General features: G+C 35.2%; 3 protein-coding genes across 5 annotated transcripts; all 3 read left to right on the top strand.

Moving 5' to 3' along the window:
- Positions 2389-6955, top strand: LOC18592024 (metal transporter Nramp2). Of its 3 annotated transcripts, none has more exons than XR_001929125.1 (5): positions 2389-3126; positions 3361-3497; positions 3584-4236; positions 5401-5855; positions 6599-6955. XR_001929125.1 is itself a non-coding variant. In XM_018126259.1 (4 exons), exons 1-4 carry the CDS (start codon positions 2516-2518, stop codon positions 5623-5625), a joined length of 1626 nt encoding a protein of 541 aa, XP_017981748.1. In that variant the 5' UTR covers positions 2389-2515; the 3' UTR covers positions 5626-6165. The 3 variants fall into 3 exon arrangements, 1 of the variants encoding a protein (XP_017981748.1); XR_001929124.1 differs by lacking the exon at positions 6599-6955 and adding an exon at positions 6017-6184; XM_018126259.1 differs by lacking the exon at positions 6599-6955 and having other exon boundaries at positions 5401-6165.
- On the top strand, positions 10175-14177 carry LOC18592023 (pumilio homolog 12). The gene is made up of 5 exons (XM_007018499.2): positions 10175-11228; positions 11316-11478; positions 12533-12696; positions 12894-13152; positions 13658-14177. Exons 1-5 carry the CDS (start codon positions 10300-10302, stop codon positions 13763-13765), a joined length of 1623 nt encoding a protein of 540 aa, XP_007018561.2. The 5' UTR covers positions 10175-10299; the 3' UTR covers positions 13766-14177.
- LOC18592022 (protein ASPARTIC PROTEASE IN GUARD CELL 1) lies at positions 15234-22047 on the top strand. Its single transcript, XM_018126063.1, has 12 exons — positions 15234-15573; positions 15658-15778; positions 16127-16554; positions 16653-16809; positions 17886-17968; positions 18058-18154; positions 18329-18398; positions 18614-18820; positions 19269-19393; positions 20107-20208; positions 20323-20420; positions 21570-22047. The coding sequence occupies exons 1-12, from the start codon at positions 15323-15325 to the stop codon at positions 21745-21747; spliced, it is 1917 nt and encodes a 638-aa protein (XP_017981552.1). The 5' UTR covers positions 15234-15322; the 3' UTR covers positions 21748-22047.

The raw sequence follows: 23151 nt of genomic DNA, 5'->3' as shown, positions 1-23151 counted from the left end.
ATTAACTTAACGCTGTCCTTTGTCTTGTTATGATCCAGGAAATTGAATCCAACACATCACACATGTTTTATTAACAAAATTAAATTAAAGCGTGAATTGACAGACATAAGTATTATTCAAATACTTATTTCTTATTTTTGTTAAGTAGTAAATTGATAATTTTACTATAATTCGGGTTTTAATTACGTAATTAATCTTAATTTATATTTGATTATACTAGTATCCTTTGACACATAAATTACACGTTAATACTTTTTTTAATTTTTAAATAATAGTTATATATAAATACAAGTGTTTTGAAAATTTAAAAATTTGAAATTTAAAAAATTAAAGTTTTATAATATTTATTTATAGACTATTCAATATTAATTTTAAGAAACGTACTTTTTAATAAAAATTATTTGATACAATTAGAAATTTTATTTTATAAATTAAATAAATCTTTAATAGTATTTATAATAAAAATTTAAAAATATAATTGAGAAAAATATTCATTGCAATCAATAAAATTTTTTTCACTATTCTTACTTATATATATATATGTATATTATTTTGGTGATGCACTCAGTAAATTCTTAAGATTGTACCAATTTTGTACACAAAATAGTATCATTGGACAAAATTATGTTGCTTTCATTTAGTACTGGAATAATACATTAACAGCATGTTTGGTTCACTGAAAGGAATAAAATAAAAATGGAATAGTCATTCTAAAAAAATAGAATATGGGAGAATAATTATTACAACATGTTTGGTTCACTATAAGGAATAGAATAACCATTCCAAAGAAATAAAATAAGAAAATAATTATTATTATATAAATTGATTCATGAGAATAGAACATGATAAAAATTGTTATTATTATTTATTCAATTATTTAGTTTGCAAGAATAATTTTAAGAATAGTTAAGGAATAATGGGTAAATGATAAAATTTTAAAAAAATTTAATTAAAAAAATACTATGATGAGAAATAAATATTCTTTATTAAAATTAAAGAATTTATTTTGTTAAAAGATAAAAATATTATAAGTAATAAAATCAAAATAGCTTTTACTATAATTAAACAATAGTTTCACCAAAATACAAACATATTTTTATTATAATTTAATAATATTTTGTATTAGAAGATAATTAAACCTTTTATTATAATTAAATAATATTTAATATTAAAAAACAAAATATATTCTTCATTAAATTTATATAATACTAAATAATATCTTTATTACATTCATTATATTCAAATAATAATATTAAATAATATTCTTTATAATATTTATTATAGTTAAATAATATTTAAATATATTCATTTTTTAAATAAAGTAAAAAATTTTATATCTTTAGAGAGAGGAGTGAGGAAGAGAGAGAAAAAAAATAAATTTAGTACTTTTTTATAAGATAATTTTTTAAATTGTAAAAGAGTATATTTATCTAATCAATTTTTTTTATTCTTAATAATTTGGAATAGCCATTACCAAATGAGCTTTGGTAATGGCTATTAAAGCTTATCTTAAAATAATTATTTTATTAAATAAAATATAATTTTACCTCAAAAATGAAAATAAAGAAAAATGATTATTTTATTCCCCTAACCAAGTACGTTCTAAGGGAAGAAGTGAGGATGGCTACCTTAAATTTACCTGGTACAACAATGCTGAGTTTGAGAGTTGTTTGTCTCCAAGTACGCAATAAATTTAAATTAAGCACTAGTGTTATATTCTGATTTTTATTAGAACAATAAATTTTAAACAACTAGAATTTAATATAAAAACCATTTAGCATGGATCAAGCATTAATAAACTTTGACTAATTTTTTCATTACTTTCTTGACTTTACATTAATGTTAATTAAATAGAAAATTAATTTTTTTAATGAATGAAAATTGTATTTAATCATCCAATGTACATGCTGTAAATCTCATCTCTTTGCCCTTGGATGCATATATATCTAAAAATATCCAATTCAGATATATTACCTTATAAAACTTTCGGATTTTATTGTTGTTACTTAATCTATACTCTTTCTGCTTAATACTTGCATCTAAATATTGTTATTAACATCATTATACAATACAAATATTTTACTTGGATTGGAGAAATGTAACAATAAATGAATCCAACGTTTTGGGTAAAATGCAGAAAGACAAAGTTTTCAAAGTAAAATAAAATTTGTAAAAAAAAAATGATTAAAATAATGAAATAAACATCAAGTTGAAAAATAAGAACTAGATTAAATGGATATATAGGGAATGTGCTTTGAGTTCCACTAACTGAGTTGAGCGGATTGCCACATCACTGTCGACGTGTCGCTTTCTTAATGGTGGAAACAACCGATTGCAACGTTTCCATGCTATAATTGAAACCTCTCTCACCATCTGACGAAAAGAAATCCATATAAATCCAACTCCTTACGACACTCGACGGAAGTGCGCTCCCCCACCAAACGGAACAGTACCGGCGGCAAAAGAAACGAACAGAATACTCAATTTCGACCAGCTGAATATTCCTCATCCGACGATGAATTTCCTAAGCCGAGACGAGGAGTTATCGAAAGAAGACCTCGACAAAGACAAAGACACAGCCGCAGAGGAATCCGAATCCAAACGCCTTTTACCATCTCAATCTCCTTCCTCGTCCTTGTCCGACGATGAAAACGAGGTCGCATTCGAATCCCGAGAGAAAATCGTGATCGTCGACGTGGACATACCGGAATCCCTCCAAAATGTCGATTATGTCCCTCCTTTTTCCTGGAAAAAGCTCTGGTTGTTTACGGGCCCGGGTTTTTTAATGAGTATAGCGTTTTTAGATCCGGGTAATTTGGAAGGAGATCTCCAGGCTGGGGCAATTGCGGGTTACTCTTTGCTTTGGTTGTTGATGTGGGCTACCGTCATGGGCCTGCTGATCCAGTTGTTGTCGGCTCGGCTGGGGGTGGCAACCGGTCGGCATCTCGCGGAGCTTTGCCGGGAGGAGTATCCGAATTGGGCTCGGTTTGTGCTGTGGTTCATGGCGGAGTTGGCGCTTATTGGAGCTGATATTCAGGAGGTTATTGGGAGTGCTATAGCTATCCAAATTTTGAGTCATGGGGCTTTGCCGCTATGGGCTGGAGTCTTAATTACCGCATCGGATTGGTAAATGTCCTCAATTTGATGAATCCCGTTTGCCTTTTTGCTTGAATTTTTTTAATTTGTTTCCTCAAGTTCAATTTTTATTCTTTATATGGGTGATATTTTGGATTTGTTTAATTTGAGCTTTAATTTTGTTTCTGGGTGTTAACTGGGGAAGATCAAGTCAGGTTTTATCTTTTTGAGTTGAAAATTTATTTTTTCCCCCTAACAAGTGTTTCACCCGCTCTCTGTTAACAGTTTTATCTTATTATTCCTGGAGAATTATGGCGTCAGGAAATTGGAAGCTGTTTTTGCTGTTTTAATTGCTACTATGGCTTCATCATTTGCTTGGATGTTTGGTGATACAAAACCCAATGGAAAAGATTTACTAATAGGTAATATATTTATTAAAACATACGAATTATCTTGCATGAATTGAATATTTCATTTTTGAGTATCATTTTGGGTTCGATTGTTGTAGGTATCTTGGTTCCTAGACTTAGCTCAAAAACAATTCGGCAGGCTGTGGGGGTTGTGGGTTGTGTCATAATGCCTCATAACGTATTCTTGCATTCTGCTTTGGTACAATCAAGAAAGATTGATCCCAAAAAGAGAGGCCGGGTTCAAGAGGCACTAAACTACTACTCAATTGAGTCATCTGTTGCGCTTCTGGTTTCCTTCATGATCAATTTGTTTGTGACAACTGTCTTTGCTAAGGGATTCTATGGAACAAAACAAGCAAATAACATAGGACTAGTTAACGCAGGGCAGTATCTTCAGGAGAAGTATGGTGGAGGAGTCTTTCCGATTCTCTACATATGGGGTATTGGTTTGCTGGCAGCTGGACAAAGCAGTACAATAACTGGCACATATGCTGGGCAGTTTATAATGGGAGGTTTTCTTAACCTTCGTCTGAAGAAGTGGTTGAGGGCATTGATCACACGGAGTTTTGCAATTGTGCCAACTATCATTGTGGCTCTTGTGTTTAACACATCTGAAGCCTCGTTGGATATATTGAATGAATGGCTTAATGTGCTTCAGTCAGTGCAGATTCCTTTTGCACTTATCCCACTTCTAACCTTGGTCTCCAAGGAGCAGGTCATGGGGGTCTTTAGGATTGGGCCTATTCTTGAGGTAAGCCTTTTGTTTCACACTTCTTCCATTTTATTTGTACTCTTTATCGCTTCACATGAGTGACTATTGGTAGTTTGCTGCATGTTCTAGTAACTGTACTATCAGCAGTTATTATGTTTGGAAGCAATGCTGAATCATTTCGTTATTATTAGTACTATAAATTTTCGTGTTCGAAACAATTTGCTAGCACATAGAACAGGATAAGAAACACGGTCAGCTACCATAAGTTTCTATTACTATCGTTATAACAGCTTGCTTCATTTCTCAACTAGTTGTTTTTCTTTTAAATACAAGAAACTTGAGTAGGTTTTCTATTGTGGAAACCGAAATTAATCAAGATTTTGATACTAGTCATGCAAAACTTGCAACCATTGGACCCATTCAATGTGTACCGTCGTCTTTATTTCCTATGCATTTACTCATCGGTAGGCCTATGCAGTGGAAAGGAATAAACCTGTGCTAATACATGAGTGTATGCAGTAAGCTTGCTTTTCTAGGTGGAAAGCATATGTCATGGAGTGATATGACGTTTATTTGAGGGTTATCTCTAAGTAGCTTAGGGCCTAGGTTATTGATCTCATGACCTTCAGAAGTTGACATGTTCATTGCTATTGTTTTGGTTATTCTATAATATCTCCATTCATTGCAAAGTATAATCTAGTACCGAAATGGTGAGGCTTGCGTCTAAGTTTAGTAGTCCTACTGATTAAGGCTACTTTAGAGGGAGTTAAGGACACCATTCTGTTTTAGAGGGACTTTCTAGAGAACCCTCAGGCCAAAGGAAATTTCACCTTACTTGCTTCTTGGAAAGTTCTTACTAAAGAGCATGAAGTATACTCCATCATTCCCTACAGTCCATTAGGATCCATAAATTTCCTACATAATTTCATTGAGAGAGCATTTGACTCTAGTGGGGAGTGATTGTCTTGTGAACTTGTGTGGTAACTGGAAATGCAGCTGTGTCTGAGCCCACGGAGATACTTATGCAGCAATTCGATGCCATACATTTTCCTTTCTTTTTTGAAAAGCGATGCCATACATTTTCCTTGTTGCGAAATGTCTGTGTTTGTTTATAAATTCTTGTTCAGTAATTTCTCATGAATGATTTCACGCTTCAATTAAAAATATAGCTAACTTTTGTTGTTTTTTTGTGTTATTTTGCAGAGATTGGCATGGACTGTGGCTGCCCTGGTAATAATAATCAATGGGTATCTTTTGCTGGATTTCTTTGTTTCTGAAGTCAAGGGACCACTGTTTGCACTTTTCATCTGTAGTTGGACAGCTGCATATATAGCGTTCATTGTTTATCTTGTTGCACGGGGTGGTGGTCTTCCTTCCACTTGGTTCAGCATAGAACTATCCAAGAGATTTTCCGCCACTGGAAGTTAGAGTTGAGAAAATCCTGTGAGTGCTACAAATAACGAATTCTCAGAATTATAGAGCTTCACAAGCCTCCAAAAAGCATGATGGCTATTGGTCGATATTTCAAAAATTGAAACATTCTTTTGGTGCATCAATAAGCTTGAATACACATATCCAAACAATAGAAAGCAGCTGATTCAAGATCTACCGCTTTGCTTGCAGAGCTGCACAGATTTGAATTTCATCTCATAAATCAGGTAAGGATAACTTTTTTAGATTCCCTTTCATTGTGGAGGATGGAAGAAACATTTTTACAACCCGCAGGCTAAGTTGAGTTTTGTCTTGTCCATTTTAAAGTTAGGTTAGAAGAAACTGCTTAGTTATATTCTTTGATGTAACAGATTCTCATGTATTACAGGCAGACTGCCATTCTTGTTTCCCAGAAGGGACCACACAATACAACAAGAGATGAATTTTGCAAATCTTGTGTTCTGGAATCTGTGTCATACTCTTGGTTCTAGAAATTTCGTGTTCTGTTGGCTGTTCTTACAGTGTTCATTAAGCTTTCATCTTTATTTTCACCTGATTTAGAGAATTACAATCTGAATACTTCAGTGGTGTTTGGTATGCTGCATGTGGGGAACATTCTCTGCATTTTATTTGGACATAATCACATTACAGCATTTGGTTTGTCTAAAACACACGGTAAAGTCTTCTCATTGTAATTCCCTGTATTTTAATTGGACATAATCACATTACAGCGTTTGGTTTGTCTAAAACACATGGGAAAGGCTTTTCATTGTAATGTGATTACGATGGGCAAAGGGAATGTCATTCCCTTCTGCCACAGAACGGAGGGAAAGTAAACTTTCCCCTTTGCAAGTGATCACAAAATTCTCGTTCAATTTTTGAAAGGGAAAGTTATATTTTTTTGCCCAAATTGTCCTACCTATAGCCCGACCTTCTCTTCTTATTCAACTTCTTCTCAAAAATTGAACAGGAATTTTGTCGATCACTTATCGTGATAAAACAGAGTGCAGACCCTGAAAACCCAAAATCATGGCCAAGATTCGTACTGAGGGTTGACCAACACGTGCAATTCCTTAACTTCTGGGCAATCGTGAGCAGTTCCCTGAAAGTTGGGATTCTTCTGAAGGTAGCTAAAGATTTCACCCGTGGAGCATTTGAGTTGAAACCATTTACGGATGAGAGAGCAGACAAAAATCGGCATCAAGTTGCAATTTCAATGTTACCAACAGCAGAAGCTGGAACTAGCAATTCTGCCAAGAAACTGACTCTAATTCCAGTTAAAAGGGGAAAGGCTAATAGGAAATAAAAGAGAGATTTTGGTATTCTATATGATGGGCTTCTTCCTCTGGGTATCAAGTTGTTTTCCAGATCTGCCTTGTAGCTGTTTTGTGAGTGAAGCGAGAGCTCTACTACATTCTTTTTCTTTTTGAGTTTAGTACATATCGCCTGGCATCACAGCAATGTTCAATGGTATCAGTTTGAAAAGCTAGTTCAATTTTTTTAAAAAAATGCATAATGTTTTTTTTAAATGGATAATGCAATAAATGACAATTTTTATTTACATAAAAATAATTTTGTAAATTACTCTTACATTATCAATAATGTGTTTTCAAATCAATCACTGTTTTCTTATGTATATCAAACGTGTAATTTAATATTTTAAGTGATTGTATTATCAGTAATCATATTATCAACACATTCCTAATAAAATATCAAATGCCATTTATGAAGAAGGATTTTGCTAGGATGTATGTTAAGGACATTTCTAATAGATTGAGTGAATTCAACAATAACATTAATTAGTGGCCTTAAAACGCTTGTTTACAAAACTCAATTGCTTTCTTTTCTGCCTGTTAGTTACAATTTTGAGAAGTTCGTAACGCGTTACCGTGTTAGAAGTATCAAACTTCTGGCGTTTACATTTAGTTTGACCGTAAGATGTTGGAAATCTCACGGAAGTGGCGACGCACTTGGTTGGTAACTCAACGGTTTAAAAGTATAACAGAATCAAGGGCATAAATTTTCATTCCAACGACATTTTGTGGTTGAAAATAATCGAAAAGTAAATGGAAAGAAGAAGGATTTTCCTTTTTACTAGATGGAGTATAGGAAAATAGAAGGAAATAAAACAAATGTGTTATTATTTTCCTATTCTACCTATTGAATGAAAAGGTATAAAATAGGTTTTTTTTTTTTTTAAAAAAGAAAAATTTCTTTTTGTAAACTTATAATATTTAACTCATCCCGTTTTCATGTGATCCAAACAAAAGAATTGCACATTTAATTTACTTTTTATAATATCAAGTGATTAAATTTTTTTTTTCAAATTCTATCACATTTGATACAAAAGAAATTGACTTACGAATTAAATAAAAAAACATTATATTGACTATTTCCCTTTTATTGGGGTTTTAATTTTCTTTATTAGATCTTCATAATCTTATTTAGTTGGATTTTTAATTATAATTGTTTGATTCTTTTTGTTAAAAAAATACTACGTATGTATTCTTTTTGTTCAAAAAACAGAGCACACCTGTTATTGATGATACACTCAAAAGCAAAAGCAGTCAAATAGAAAATAGTTGAAAACGCGGCTGTAACGTTCTTTACTTGATATGGAAGAAATATGAGTATCAAAATTTCGTATAAGTTAGAGTATTAGCAATAATATATATGGCTCATACACAATTTTGGCAATGTTGCTGTTTACTAACCTCAGAGGAGCGGAAAAGAATAGGGTGAGCTTTCCAAAGTAAATCAACTAAAGACTGATGCATTTTCCTGGTCAATATGCTATTCAGCGTGTAAGTTTCGTTGATAACAATATTTGACTTCACTTCTTCAGGAATTTGGACCACCTACCTTAGTAACCAGTTACATTCTTCCGTCTGGTCGCGTATGAAGTGAACCCAAACTAATAATTCAATATACATATATATATATATATATATATATATTAATAAGAGAGTAAATAATCATATTAATGGATTAATATAGACAAAAATACACCAAAAACATCGTTCGAAAACAATGGTCTAAGATCATTTGATAAATGAAAAAACGTGTGAAAATTCAAAAATAGTTGTTTTGCATAATTAATCATCCAATTCACACAAAAATTAACTTTTTTATAAACATGACAAACATGCTCTCAGGTTTTTATTGACGAGACTTTTACGATAAGCCATATAATTTTCAAAATATTAATAATAAATTATCCTTATCATGCAACATATCTGTATGTCATACTTATGAATGGTAATAATGAATATATATAATATAAAAATAAAAATATATCTCATAATTAAATTTGAAACTTTCTTTAATTTTAATATATATATATATATAGAAGAATTTTCATCTATAGGTATAAAAACCAAAAAACTTTTAGATTAGATAAACATTTTGAATTTAATTTGATATATATCAAACCTAATCTCCATTTGTCAGCACCCAAAAAAAAAAAGGTCAGTAATCTCCATTTGTGTTCATCGTGAATAACTTTAGAGCTTAAACTATATGTACAAAAAAATGCAGCTAATTAATTATAACAGAGAATGTTAGGATTTATGGGATTAATTTACAAATTTAGCAATATTATTTTTTCATTAAATAGTAGTACTGTTAATACTTTTTTAAAAAAACACGAATAAATTTATAAATTATTGAAGTGATAAGATCACTAAAAAAAATTAGAACTCGCTATTAATTAGTCATTAACTTAAACTACCATTCAAGAAAAATTCTGTTGGCTTTGTGCTTGAACAAATCTCCATTATTCCAATCGTTTGGAAAATAAAAAATAAAATGGCAAGTTATCTAATTTAATGCATGGATACCCAAGTACCTAAACTGAAAAGGATAAAACTAATATATAAGGTACATTTCATTCAATATTTATCAAAAAAATAATTTAAAATTATCGATTTGATTAGGATTCGATATCAACTTTTATTTTAGATTTCAAGGAGAAAACAAATATCCCAAGTTACAAATTAAATTGAGAGTATATCAAAAGCATGGAGATTAAACTAATTTAAAATTTAATCGTAATTAATCTTCGAAGAAGAAGACGACTTCCTAGAAAAGAAGACAAAATGACAAGCAGGAGAAGAAAACACAAAGGACTGGATAACAACTGGTCAGCGATGGTGGACCCACAGGATTGGAAGGGAGGGGGAGGGGGTGAGGGTGACAGACAGACAGACAGACATACAACCGAGGAAACACAGTTGTGTTTCTGTGTTGGTACAAGGTTTTAGCTTTTCGAGTTTTTGGCATTTGGCCCGCAGCGTGAAAAGTTTCCATAAATTGCATGCAAAAAACCCGTTCAACCGTAGTCTTTATTTCAGCCATATCTCTACAGTCTCACTCTCCATCTATGACTCTCTTTCTGTCTAAAGTCCTTTCCATCTTTATTCTCTCCCAACACAAAATAAAAAAACAAAAACAAAAACAAATATGGCAGTTTGTCCAATCAAATCACAATATTTCTTTCACATAACTTCTTCTTGAATTAAAATTTACCCTGACTTTATCTCCGCATTTTTGTTATAAATACGTGCTTTTAAGATCAACCTCAAAGCCCTTCCAAAAACTCTCTTCTTTACGCTCCTCTCTCTCTTTCTTTATCTCCCCTTTTAAGTTTTCTCTCTTTGTTTCTTGGTTTTGATGGAGCTAGTGCACGGTAGCCCTTCTTTTTTCTCTGAAACGCCGTTTTTGGCTCCGATTTGGCGGTCACCCGAAAGCTGTCTCCCTTTTTCTCATGACATACAACCTATGCTTCCAGAAACTTCCGTCCAAAACAACCCTTCTGATCAAACCCTAGAATCAGCCTTTTCTCGTCTCAGTGTGTCAACTCGGGGGAATCAAGAGTTAGGCTATCCGGGTTTTCTTGGTGGTGAATATTTGGAGGGGTCTGGGAGTGGCATTGGTGGTGGGTTGGCAAGAACAGGACAAGAGAGAAACAATGCTGTTGAGGGTTTGAATGTGGGTTTTGATGGGGGGATGATGGTGGGCCCAGATATTGATAGTTGGGATACTTTCATGTCTAGTTCATATCAACCCTCCAAATTAAATGGAAATGGGTATTTGCTTGATTCAAGAAGGAGTGAACTTTTCAATGAATTCTCAATATTACCCTCTTCCAGTCAAAATAGATTCTTGGCTGGTTCTGCTGCGGCTGGTTGTTGCACAAGGGCTTGTTGTTCAAAAAACAGGAATGTAATGAGATCTAGTTTTACTAATAACAATAATAATAATCAGAATAATAGTAATAGTTTTAGGAGGCCTCATTGGTTACAGGAGCCTTTGAATTGTTTGAGGCTAGGGGACTTGAGGGGTAGGATTGTGGCCTTAGCAAAAGATCAATATGGATGTAGGTTTTTACAAAGGGCTGTTGGCGAAGCTTCAAAGGAGGAAATTGATATGATTTTCATGGAGACTATTAACCATGTGGGTGAGTTGATGTTGGACCCTTTTGCAAATTATGTTGTTCAAAAAGTTGTGGAAGTGTGTAGTGATGAACAAAAGAATCAGATTCTTTTACTGGTTACTGAGGATGATTTTCGGCTTGTTAACATTTGTCTCAATACTCATGGGTATGTTTGGTTTGGTTTATTCTCGTTTCCTTTTTTTTTTTCGAAGGAAAAAGTTTGTTTCCAATAACTTTTTCTTTTTGGTGGTAGGTCTCGTGCTGTACAGAAATTGTTGGAGAAACTTACTACTCATCACCAAATCTCATTAGCTATGTCAGCTCTAAGCGCTGGTGCAGTTGCATTGACCAAGGACATGAATGGTCATCGTGTGATCCAATGTTGCTTGATAAATTTCTCCGACGAAGATAATAAGGTAACATCCAAGTGTTAGAGTAGTAGGATCGGCTACGATTTGAATTAAGCTTCATTTTGATTTTTTCATCTTGTTTCAATTAGTTTTATTTTACCGTGCATTTGTTTCTTCTTGGTTCCTACATAGATTGAATGAAAGTGCAGAGGTTACTATGATCCTTCGTTTCTAAAAGTTATGACAATGAAATAGATGCATTTACTGCTGCTTTCTGTCTTCCTCTATCAATGTTGAAACTGGACCAAGATCTGTTTTATACATTTGTGAATGTCGTGAAAAGTTGAGTCACTTTAGGTTGCCAAAAATTATGCCATTGCTTGTTTCTTATACACAAGTAATTTCCCTGTGAAAATTAGGCAACTTTCCTGTCTCATTTTGCTATGGCTTTGGGTTCTCTTATATCAAATTAGTATATGTAGTTTTGTCCATGTTTCTGGTTTCTGACTGGTCTTTACTGCAAGGATGTAAAGTCTATACTTTTGTGGGCTCATAGTTTTTATTGCGAAATATCTTGCTCTACCATGTTATGTTCTTTAGATATGTGTCATTTAAATCCCTGACTTCCCTTTTTTGTAAGTTCTGTTTCATGTCTTCATATTTATTTTTGGTATTTTCTACCCTTGAGCTTGTATCTTTGGCTTCAGTACATCTAAAATGTTGGTTGTACCACACAATTTGTTTCTGTTTCCCAACAAATTTGATCCATACATTCTTTTGGTTGATGGGAAGTGCCCAATTTACTGGCAACATTGTTGAGTAAATAAGCACATGGGTACAGTTTGCCAGAGAAGATTGCTCATTCATGTATGCTGTGCATTTTTCTAAAAAGTGACTATTAATTGATCTTGCAGTTTTACCGGTCTGTTAGTTTTTCTTTCACCAATAAGGATTAAACAATTGATTTTCTACAGCGGAGGTTTGCAAATCATGAAGATTTAATATCAACCATAAAGAATTTGCTTTTATGCAGTAAACCAGGGAATCATTACCACTTTGTATTTAGAAATCTAAAAAATCTAATCTAACACATTTTCTGACACTGAATTTTCATTGGCAGTATCTTCTGAATGAGGTGGCGTATAACTGTTATCAAATTGCAACAGATAAAAGTGGGTGTTGTGCTCTGCAACAATGTGTTGACCACTCTAAGGGAGAGGTAAGAGCACATCTGGTTCGCGAGATAATAGCAAATGCTCTACACCTAGCAGAAGATCAATATGGGTATGTTTCTTGGAAACCTAATGTGCCGGAAAGTCATTGATCTTAAGTTGATGAGTGTGTATGTATAAAAGGTCTTCCATTGATACTGCACTGCCTTGCTTTGTTGTGGAATTATGTTGTGTTTTTTAAATTTGTAAGCAATATGGTGCACAATTTATTTGAGCTTGATGGACTCCTTTATTTTTCATTTTTTCTAGCAATTATGTGGTGCAACATATACTGGGATTAAAAGATCCACAAATAACAGAAAGTCTTCTGAGGGAGCTCGAAGGGAATTATGCATCTCTTTCCTGCAATAGGTATGGAAGCAATGTTGTGGAGAAGTGCTTGATTGAATCGGGAGAACAGCAGTCTACAAGAATTATAATGGAGTTGCTTAGAAGTCCCACTGTATCAAGGCTTCTTGTCGACCCCTTTGGAAACTATGTTTTCCAGTCTGCTTTGTCAGTTTCTAAGGTTAGATAATTCTCACATCCTGCTGGTTCCATCTTCTTGGTCATTTGGTGCACTTGCAAAGGTGTCTGTGTATCGCATAAATATGTGCCTTAAGCTTCTTCATTAATCTATTGCACCTGGATAGGGTTGGGGTAGGCACTCAGACAAGTTTGACCAGCGTGGTTATCAGAGTAAATTATTCGATTTAACTTCTATATAATTTGGTTTTTATGAAAAAGACCTTGGTTTTGTAGAATTCATCCTTTGTTGACATGCAAATTGCTGGAACTTGTATAACTAACTCTTGCCTTGAGTCAGCTATTCAAAATAACTTTGGCCTGATCCTCTAGTAGGCCATATCCCTCTTACCACAACATGCAATGTTTTCCATATGCTTTACTTTTTCTGTATTAATAGCAACTTCTACAAATTCCAACAAAAAAGAAAAAGCAACTTATACCGGAGATTGTTATTAGGCTGCAGCTTATTTTTTTGTTGTGATGTTTCTTTATTATTGCATGAGCAGGGCTTTGTCTACAATGCTTTGCTGAATCTGGTGCGGGTTAACTATCCAATGATGCGCAGCCATGTTTATGGAAAATGGGTGCTTAGAAAATTACACATGTACTTTTAGAAAATTACAAAAGTATAACATGGGGAGATATGCTAATAAGAGATTTTCACTACAATCGATCTTAGGCATTTCTTTTTCCCCTCAAAATCTTCTACCACATTAGGATTATTGTGGATTTACTCAGATTATAGTTGATCTGATGCCTCATAGTGTAGGATTATTGTTGGTGTTGTAGTTTGTAGTCTTTGTTGGCTGTCACATGAATCCCTGAGTTATGCTACACTCCATGTTTGGATCTTGAAAGCAGCGGATACTCTGCAGTTGGATACAGAAATTATGAAACTTGATGTATAATTGTTCTTTTGGGGATTTGAAAGGGGATAAACCATATTTTGAGGTTTTCCCACTTTTGTTTGTCCTACAATGTGTATCTAGCATTTTTTTTTTCTTCAAGGGCATTGAGTTATTCTAACTCCTTTTTCATGTAAAAATTGAGTTACTGTTTTGCTTCTGGGTTTGAGTGTCATTCTTGCAGCCTTCTAATGAATGCTGCTGCAATCCTGTTGTTACACCAAATGAACTTATATAATGTTTGGAAGCTTAATACTAGCATCTTTTTTGGCCAACGATTTGAAACTTAATTGAAAGTACTCTTACCTTGCACGAAAATTCACTTTTGAAAACCATGTTATGTTCCTGGCTTTGCTGTCCCTGAAAGCCATGAGTATCCTCTTTTTTAGCTATGCAATGAAAATGGTGCGAGGAAGACAGGCACTGGTTTAGCTTCCACGGAGGGTTTACTTGGGATAGTGATGGTGCTTGGTTTCTCTTCTTTAATTTGTTAAATATTGGTACTACTACTAGTCTTATAGCTATAGCTGAACTTTGGGGTATTACAGAAGGATTTCACATATATTCTATCTTGGTTCGTGACTGTATTGATCTAATTCCAAGTTGATGGATTGAGGAAGTGCAACATATTCAACGACAAGCTAACAAATTTTTATCTTAGAAGACGATTAAGTGAAAAACTCCATCATAACATGTAAGTAACCCTACTTATTTATGGTAGAAGAAGAAGAGCAACGTCATTTTCCCCGGTGAATCTTTCACATTATTTTTCTCATGTTTGATTAATACTCTTGTGAAAAAATATCGATAAAACCGGTTCAAATTCTCATTTGCGGGACATTTCAACCTTTGAAAATGGCAACCAAGACAAGTTAAGCTTTCATTCCTAAAACGAGGCCACCTCCATTGGCAAATGATTGGGCACGTTTCTTTGCAGGATCGTGATGCAATGCCCCCTTATTTCTTTGTCACTACTCAAACCTTTTTGCTTTGTTTTGTATTATCGCAAGGATTATTAATTATCTCCACTAAACCAACCACTTAATCAAACCGGATTCTAATGGCCGTCCGTTTGATTCACCGTTTACTTTGACTAAAAGTCACTGCAACCCATGACGTGTCTCGCCCTCGTTGGCTCCCCACTATGCCGGTTTATTAAGAGCTTTCTATCAGTTTCCTTTATAAAGGTCGAGTGCACGCTCTTGGGTCCTCCGTGTGCAATGGTCTGTCGTCATTGACCACAACCTGGGGCCAAAGCGACGCGCCATGGCTCGAACCTGGCTTCACCGAACCTCTTCCCTTCTAATTGTCTGTTCCGTACTCTGGTTCCATCTAGCCACCGTCGATGCAAAACATCATAACCGACGGCCGATGGTCCTCCCTCTACATCAATCATCACGCAATCATTCCCTGCACCGACACGTGGACAATCTCCGCCGTCATCTCCAGCAGTCGGAGTTCTCTCCTTCCATTCCAAACGCTCGGATGAGACTCTATGATGATCTCCTTTCCAACGGGTATATATTCTGTAAAAAAGGTTCCAATTTTTTTTTCTTTTGAATTTTCGAAATATTGAGGATTTTCTTTTTGGTAATTTGCAGTTACTATACGACTCGGCTATGGATAGGGACGCCGCCTCAGGAATTCGCGCTCATCGTCGATACCGGAAGTACTGTAACTTACGTTCCTTGCTCCAGTTGTGCACAGTGCGGCAAGCATCAGGTTCGGTCCCTTCTTATCAAGTTCGTGCATTTCAGCTCTTCCGTTTTTAATTGTTATTAATGAATTTGAAATTGACGCCATTATTTAAAGTGAGATTGCGGTTTTTAACTTTATCAAATTGAAATTAGTGGGTAATTAGCTTAGTAGAATTTTGAAGTAACAGAGGAGTTAAATGGCGATTTAGATTCTTAGCTTTTACCATTACGAGAAAGTGAGGTATGCTTGGCTACTAGATTTAAGTTTTGTTCTAATTTCTTGATTTCTTAAATCTGTGACTGTTAGAAAATAGAAATATATCAGGGGAAACTGGTGATTTTGTGGCAATATTAATCTCTTATTGGAATCCAGGATCCAAGGTTCCAACCGGATTTGTCTAGCACTTATCAACCTGTAAAATGCAATCCGAGTTGTAATTGTGATGATGAGCAAAAGCAATGCACATATGATAGACGGTATGCTGAGATGAGTTCCAGCAGTGGGGTGCTTGGAGAGGATGTTGTTTCTTTTGGGAATGAAAGTGAACTTGTGCCTCAGCGTGCTGTTTTTGGTTGTGAAAATATGGAAACAGGTGATCTTTACAGCCAACGAGCTGATGGTATAATGGGTTTGGGTCGTGGGCGGCTAAGTATTGTGGATCAACTTGTTGATAAGAGTGTTATTGGTGATTCATTTTCTTTGTGTTATGGTGGGATGGATGTTGGTGGGGGTGCAATGGTTCTTGGAAATATCACTCCTCCCCCTGATATGGTCTTCTCCCATTCGGACCCTTTCCGTAGGTATACTTCTTTCAAAGGATCATATTTGTGGATGCATTTTTCCTAAGAATGCATCTGGTTCGTCTTACACATTCACTGTAGCTTTTGAATGTCAACAGCCCTTACTACAACATTGAGCTTAAGGAAATGCATGTTGCTGGAAAGCCATTGAAGTTACACCCTGGGATCTTTGATGGAAGGCATGGAACAGTCCTGGACAGTGGAACAACATATGCTTACCTTCCAAAAGCTGCATTTGTTGCATTTAGGGATGCTGTAAGATCTAATAGCTTTGAGTTTCATGCTAATTTTAGATTTTTGCTAGCCAGGTTCTCATTGTCTTTTCTACAATTGTTATGCTGTTCTTTCTCCTATGATACTTTACTATTTTTTTTTCAGAAGCCAGAATTATTAATTGAGGCATAGAAAAAGTTTTTGATTTTGCATATGATGATTAAAAGATGTGCTTTTGTTGCATTTAATGTGCCCTAATGGATGAATGACTGCTCATGTTGTCATTTATTGTAACGTATATTACTTTGAGAGAATTAGTTAGAAATTTATGCAGTTAGGTATTATATTACAAGGCAACTATGAAGGAAACTGAGTATTGATACATCTTTTACATATCTGGGTAACAATGTTACTTAAACTAGTTGTTCTTTATGAAAACTGCTTTATTACTTTCCAAGCACTTGGAGGTGCTGCTTCTTAAATATTGGTACTATGCTTTAGTTATCCAATTTCTGGAACTTGTCATTTTATAAAACCTGCTTCCTTAGGAAGTTTGAAGCATGTCTGTTCTGCATGGTTCTTATCCTTCAACAGATACGGAGTCCATTTCCATCATTATTATCTGGACAACAGTAATGGCACTTTGACAGGAACTAAATTACTAGTAAAATATTAACTGTTATACAGTACAATATTATAATTGACTTATAGCAATTTGCATTTGGTAAGTTATTGTGAAAGCCTTTGAATGAAATTAACATGTTTATGACAACTATGATTATTGGGTTTGATTTCTGTGGTTTAGCCGTTTAGGATTTAGTATTCTGAACCGTTGCTTGGTCTGTGGCCCCATTTTTTGAAAATTATGGCTTCAACCACAGCATCAAGAGTTCATTATGGCTGCAACCATGATTAATATCTTTCATCAGAAAATACTTAATGTTGGTGTTTGTTCTTGACTTGCTGCAACTCAAACTATTCTGGCAGTTTAATTTTAATTGTCTTTAAGTTTTATTTTTGTTTTAGTTTAAACTTTATTAACATAATATCAGCATCTATTTTCGTGCATGCTAATGTTTGGAACTGTTCTTCATGGTTATTTGGCTATTTCAATGCAGATCATAAGGGAAGTTCATTTTCTCAAAAGGGTCCATGGTCCTGATCCAAATTATGATGATATCTGTTTTTCCAGTGCTGGAAGGTGTTGCCAATAACTTTTTCATTTTATATGAAAGCTGATACTTGTTGTCTTGAGTCCATCTTAATGGTTTTTCTTGAAACGTGATACAGGGATTTTTCGCAACTAGCAAAAATTTTCCCAGAGGTTGAGATGGTATTTAACAATGGAAAGAAGTTATTGCTGTCTCCAGAAAACTACCTGTTCCGGGTAATTAACCTTTTTTGAACTTTGCATTCTTGAAGAGCAAAATGGGTCCTTGATTGGTGGCAAAGCTAATTTAAGTGGTTATAAAACATTTTTGCATCATCTATTTTCTGTGCTAATTCTTCAAACAACGTTCTGACACATATATCCTCTGTCTCTTAATGGGATGCTTTTTAGCATACAAAGGTTAGTGGTGCATATTGCTTGGGAATTTTCCAAAATGCAGAAGCGACTACTCTTTTAGGAGGTATGTTGCATCATTTGCTTAACACAAAGCCTTCTCTCCCTCAATGTGTGTGCATGAATGTGCGTGTGTAGCATATGCCTACCATATATTTTTGAAAAATGAATGCCAAAAATCTAAAGTTCTTTCTGTATACTATGGTCCAGTCCAACTCAATATATCATGTTTGTTTAGATGACTGCAGTAATAATCTCTTAACTTTTGTTTGTTTGAGGCAGGCATTGTCGTCCGTAACACCTTAGTCACTTATGATCGGGGTAATGACAGGATAGGCTTTTGGAAAACTAATTGTTCTGAGCTATGGAGGAGAGTGCAGTTCCCTGGTGCGCCTGCGCCAGCTCCTTTAGTCTCCCAAAGCAAGGATACAAACATGGAAATTCCTCCGGCACTAGCCCCAAGTGGGTTGCCACCAAATGTTCTTCCAGGTGCACTGCTTAAGCATAAAAATCTCCCGTAGATTTAAAAGGAGGCTTATAGTTCCTGATAAAAAGCATACATGCAACCCCTGGTATGTGTGTGTGTGTTTATATATATCTGGTTTTATATACTAGTCAGATACTCACAGCTTATGCATTTAAAGCTTATTATTGTTAAGATGGCCTAATTTCATACCATATCCTTTTGGTATAATCTTGTTTACGCTATAATTATCATTTTCTGCTCACAAAATGGGCTTGCTGGTTGCTTTACACATTTAAGGTTTGCACCACGTGGTGCTTATTTCATTTTCTGTGGGTCTGTCATTAAGTATGATGATAAGCTTAGTTGTCTTTTTGATTTCTGAGTGATAATGATGCATGCATTTATACAAATGGATGGTGTAAAGTGTAAATTCTCTCTGATGAATATTGTCTCCCCCCACATGATAATCAGGTTCATTTCGTATTGGATTTATAACATTTGATATGTCAATTAGCGCAAATGATTCCAACTTGAAGCCCAACTTCAAGGAGCTTGCAGACTTAATTTCCCAGGAACTGGAAGTTGATAAATCACAGGTGCAGTTTAATTACTTACCTTGACTTTAACTAAGTCTTTTTAGCCTTGTGGGAATTAGATTTGAGGTTGTACATTGGACTGCTTTTGAAATTTTTTTTATTGATTCATTTTTTGAGGAAGAACCATCTTATTTGGTCATTGGTGCAATGTAATCTGAATCAGATTTTAACTAATGATAACATATAGTTGGAACCATTGGTAGAATTTCATGGCTTTTCTCAAATCATGTAATTTGCAGATTTAACTAGAGGTGTCCACCTGCCAGTTGGCCCGCTAGCCCACCCAAATTTTGGGTGGGCTTGTATACCTATAGGTTGGGATGGGCCTAGAAAAAAAGCCTAGGCCCGATAAAAGTTCCAGCTGGATCTAATTAAAGATTTCTGGGCCCTAGTTAAGATTTTATGTATAAAGCTTAGCTTCAAGCCATGGACATCTCTATTTTTAACTCGAGCTTAGAAATTAATTATGCTTGCACTATGATTATTTGTGGTTTTTTTCTTCTATTTTGTGGGGACTGGGGAGGGGACATATGGTGGTGACCGTTATATGCACTTATCTTGTAGCCCAACCATTACCTCCCATAGTATCGTTTTAGAATTATAGGTGTATCTGTTAGTGTAACTAGTATCTCTTCATATTGCTTTGTGTTTGACAGTTATGAATTAGCCTTATCTGGTTCACCAGTACTTACGCGATTGTTTTGATTCATCAGGTTCGCCTGTTGAACGTCACTTCCAAAGGAAATGATTTCCTTGTTAGATGGGGCATTTTTCCAGCTGCATCTGCCAATTATATTTCTAATACGACTGCACTGGTATTATCGCTACTGTGAAGTCTGTGATACTAATATTTGCATATTCAACTTATTCTTTACCTATCTATTTACCACAGTATTGAACTGAATCTTATTTTCCTTTATTATGCGCAGAGCATCATTCTGCGCTTAAGGGATCATCGAATGCAGTTTCCTGAGAGATTTGGAAATTATAAGTTGGTTGAATGGAATGCTGAACCTCAAAGGAAGATGTATGTTCTTTTTTGCTTTCCGCTTATTTTAATTCCTTTTATGCTACTAGGGTGGATTTAATTGGCTACTATTATTGTGATGAACATATCTTTGGAGCATTTTGGACAATGAAGGAACCCTAAAGTCTAGCCTACTTATTGCAGATGAAAATAATAAGTAATACTTGTGCTAGAGATAAGATATGGAATTCTGAGTCCCACTCAAAGACCTGGAGGAAAATCTATCATTTTTTTAACCCCCAACACTAATACCATTGTATCTTGAAGTATTGGCTGCGTGGAGACCTGGGTCAAATGATCCTATTTGTCTTAGTTGGATTGCCTACTTTTTTCATCTTGCCTTCCTTTTTTTTTTTCTGGGGACTTGTAGGCCAAATGTTGTCTGCTTTTTGGTGCATTTAGAGTGTCTCATGTTTACCGGTAGTTATGTGAAAGTAGTTATGAAAGTAAAGATTAATAAAGTATACAAATAAAGAACGAAATATGTACTGTCTTATGATTGCTGTGTTGATTAAGGTCACAATTGAAGGGATGGGATTGGAAAGCCAGAATGTGATTGGTCATTAGAAAGATGGGAGTGAGTTGGCAATAGAGTAGTTGTGGATGGTCCTGGTGGAGTGAAGGGCCAACTGATTAGCACTTATTTTGCAGCCCAGCATATGGTAATTAGGATGGTTGCAAGGGCACATGATGCAGCAATGGGCCTCTTTGTTTAGATTATTGTAATAGACCATGATATTTTCCGTAGTATCTATTACCTCGCTACAAGTTAGGGTCTTTTTACCCCAAGGTCAAGGTTCAGTTTTAGGACTTTGTTTACTATGAAGCTATTTTACTTGAACTCAGATAGGTGTGTGACATGGGTAGTTGGGTGCAGTAAAATTTTTATAAAATTTCACATTGAGACTGATTTATAGGGTCTCAAAACTCATGTCCATGTGACTGATTTATAGTTGTCTAACCTGGGTCAAATGCAATTACATCAGAACAAAGAATCCTATGGATTTTAGAGTACACTTCCAACTTCCCTGTTTTTGTTGGTCTGAGGACATTCTTTCCTAGGCTGTGTATATTACTACTATCTTTTCCCATCATCTTGAACTGGTTTAGCTCAGAAATAACATTTGGGTTCCTACTGGTGCTTCGCAGGACATGGTGGCAACATCACTTTCTGGCACTGGCTCTTGGATTTGTAACTACTCTGATTCTTGGTTTGTCAGCTATTGGGATATGGTTGGTTCATCGACGCAGACAACAGGCAATCAGTGCATATGAACCTGTTGGTGCTCCTACTCCGGAGCAAGAGCTTCAGCCTCTTCAATCTTAAATTTTCGTCCGTCTGCTGCATAGTTTACTTGTATACTATTTTATAATCTTGCACAGAATACATGCTTTTGGAGCTCACAAAATGATGATGGTGGTGGATCCATGCCAGATCAGTATGAGGAGATACATATGCAATCCCTCTGTTGTACAATTTTTATTTTCCATTTTTAAGAAAAAAGAAAACCAATAGTGCAAATAGATAATTGGACTAGATCATATTTTTGACTGTCATATGTGGAAACAAGTCTCTCAGATCAAGTAATACAAGACCCATTTGAGGAATGAAATTATTATAGTCATTCTTCTCTATCTTTTCCCCAGTCTTGAGTATTGGAAACATGCGGTTTCTATCATTCCATCGTGTCGTGGGCAGTGCAGTATGTATAGTATCACATTTACCCACATTTCATTGGTGGCCTTCAACCCCAAGCTCTGATGGTTCCAGCGTAGAGAAAGTAAACCCCATTGCTCTGGCATTCTAGACTGATTGTGAGGATGCTAACGCTGTGTTCCTGGCCCTGATTACAGTCGAAGGTGATTGCTCGTTGATAAAGACCTCACAACCCCTACAATTTGGGTGTGGCAACTGAGGAAATCGTCTAAAGTGGGAAAATACACACCCAAGCAGAGTACAGTGGTCCTGTCAAGCTTAATTCTCCAATAATGTGAACCGAATGGTGGAAAAGGTTAGAGATAACAAGAGTAAGGAAGACAATCGAGTTTTTGGGAGTGAAAATTACGGTCTTCTTTCAAATTATTGGTGTATTCTTAGTAAGAGACGAGTAATTTCCATTTTCTGACCTTCCTCACCACCTGCTTGGGTGCTTGGCGAGGATGATTTTACACTCAAATGTAACCCATAAGTTCTGGCTGGCTGCCTCTAAGATGATCTTGGTAGCAGAAGGAGAAGGATTTCCTCGAATGGAGACGGAATCTAGCCCGTGAACTTATTCCTACCAGATTTCCACTTATGGAGATAATAATAGCTGATATTGACACTTTCTACTTTGCAGTATATTGTTGGAGGGTCATGTCCCAGAAGGCAGAAACCTCTAATGCGCTCTGGAACTTCAAAAACATGCCCACCATGTCATCTTGCTAAGGGTTATTACTCGAAGTTCGCATACAAGTGAGCAAAGGGTACGGCGATTGGTGGCAAACATTATGGTAGCGGCATAATGGGGTCTTTTTCGGCTAACTTGTTCTTCTTTTCCAGTTCTTGTACTGTTCAACATCGAACGTATCTGTCCTTGTAAGTTAAAGAAATTATGACATCTCACGGGCAAAGAAGACAATCTTTTTCTCCTTTCTGATCCACACTGACTCCCGAATAGACCATGGAACTTGGAAGGGAAGGGAGGGTGAAATGCTATTGTCTTCCTAGGTCCATTAAAAAAATTACTGC

This window comes from Theobroma cacao, chromosome 8, assembly GCF_000208745.1.
Source record: "Theobroma cacao cultivar B97-61/B2 chromosome 8, Criollo_cocoa_genome_V2, whole genome shotgun sequence".
NCBI classification, from domain to species: domain Eukaryota; kingdom Viridiplantae; phylum Streptophyta; class Magnoliopsida; order Malvales; family Malvaceae; genus Theobroma; species Theobroma cacao.
Note: the sequence above shows the minus strand (reverse complement) of the source record. Positions and strands in the feature narration are given on the sequence as shown.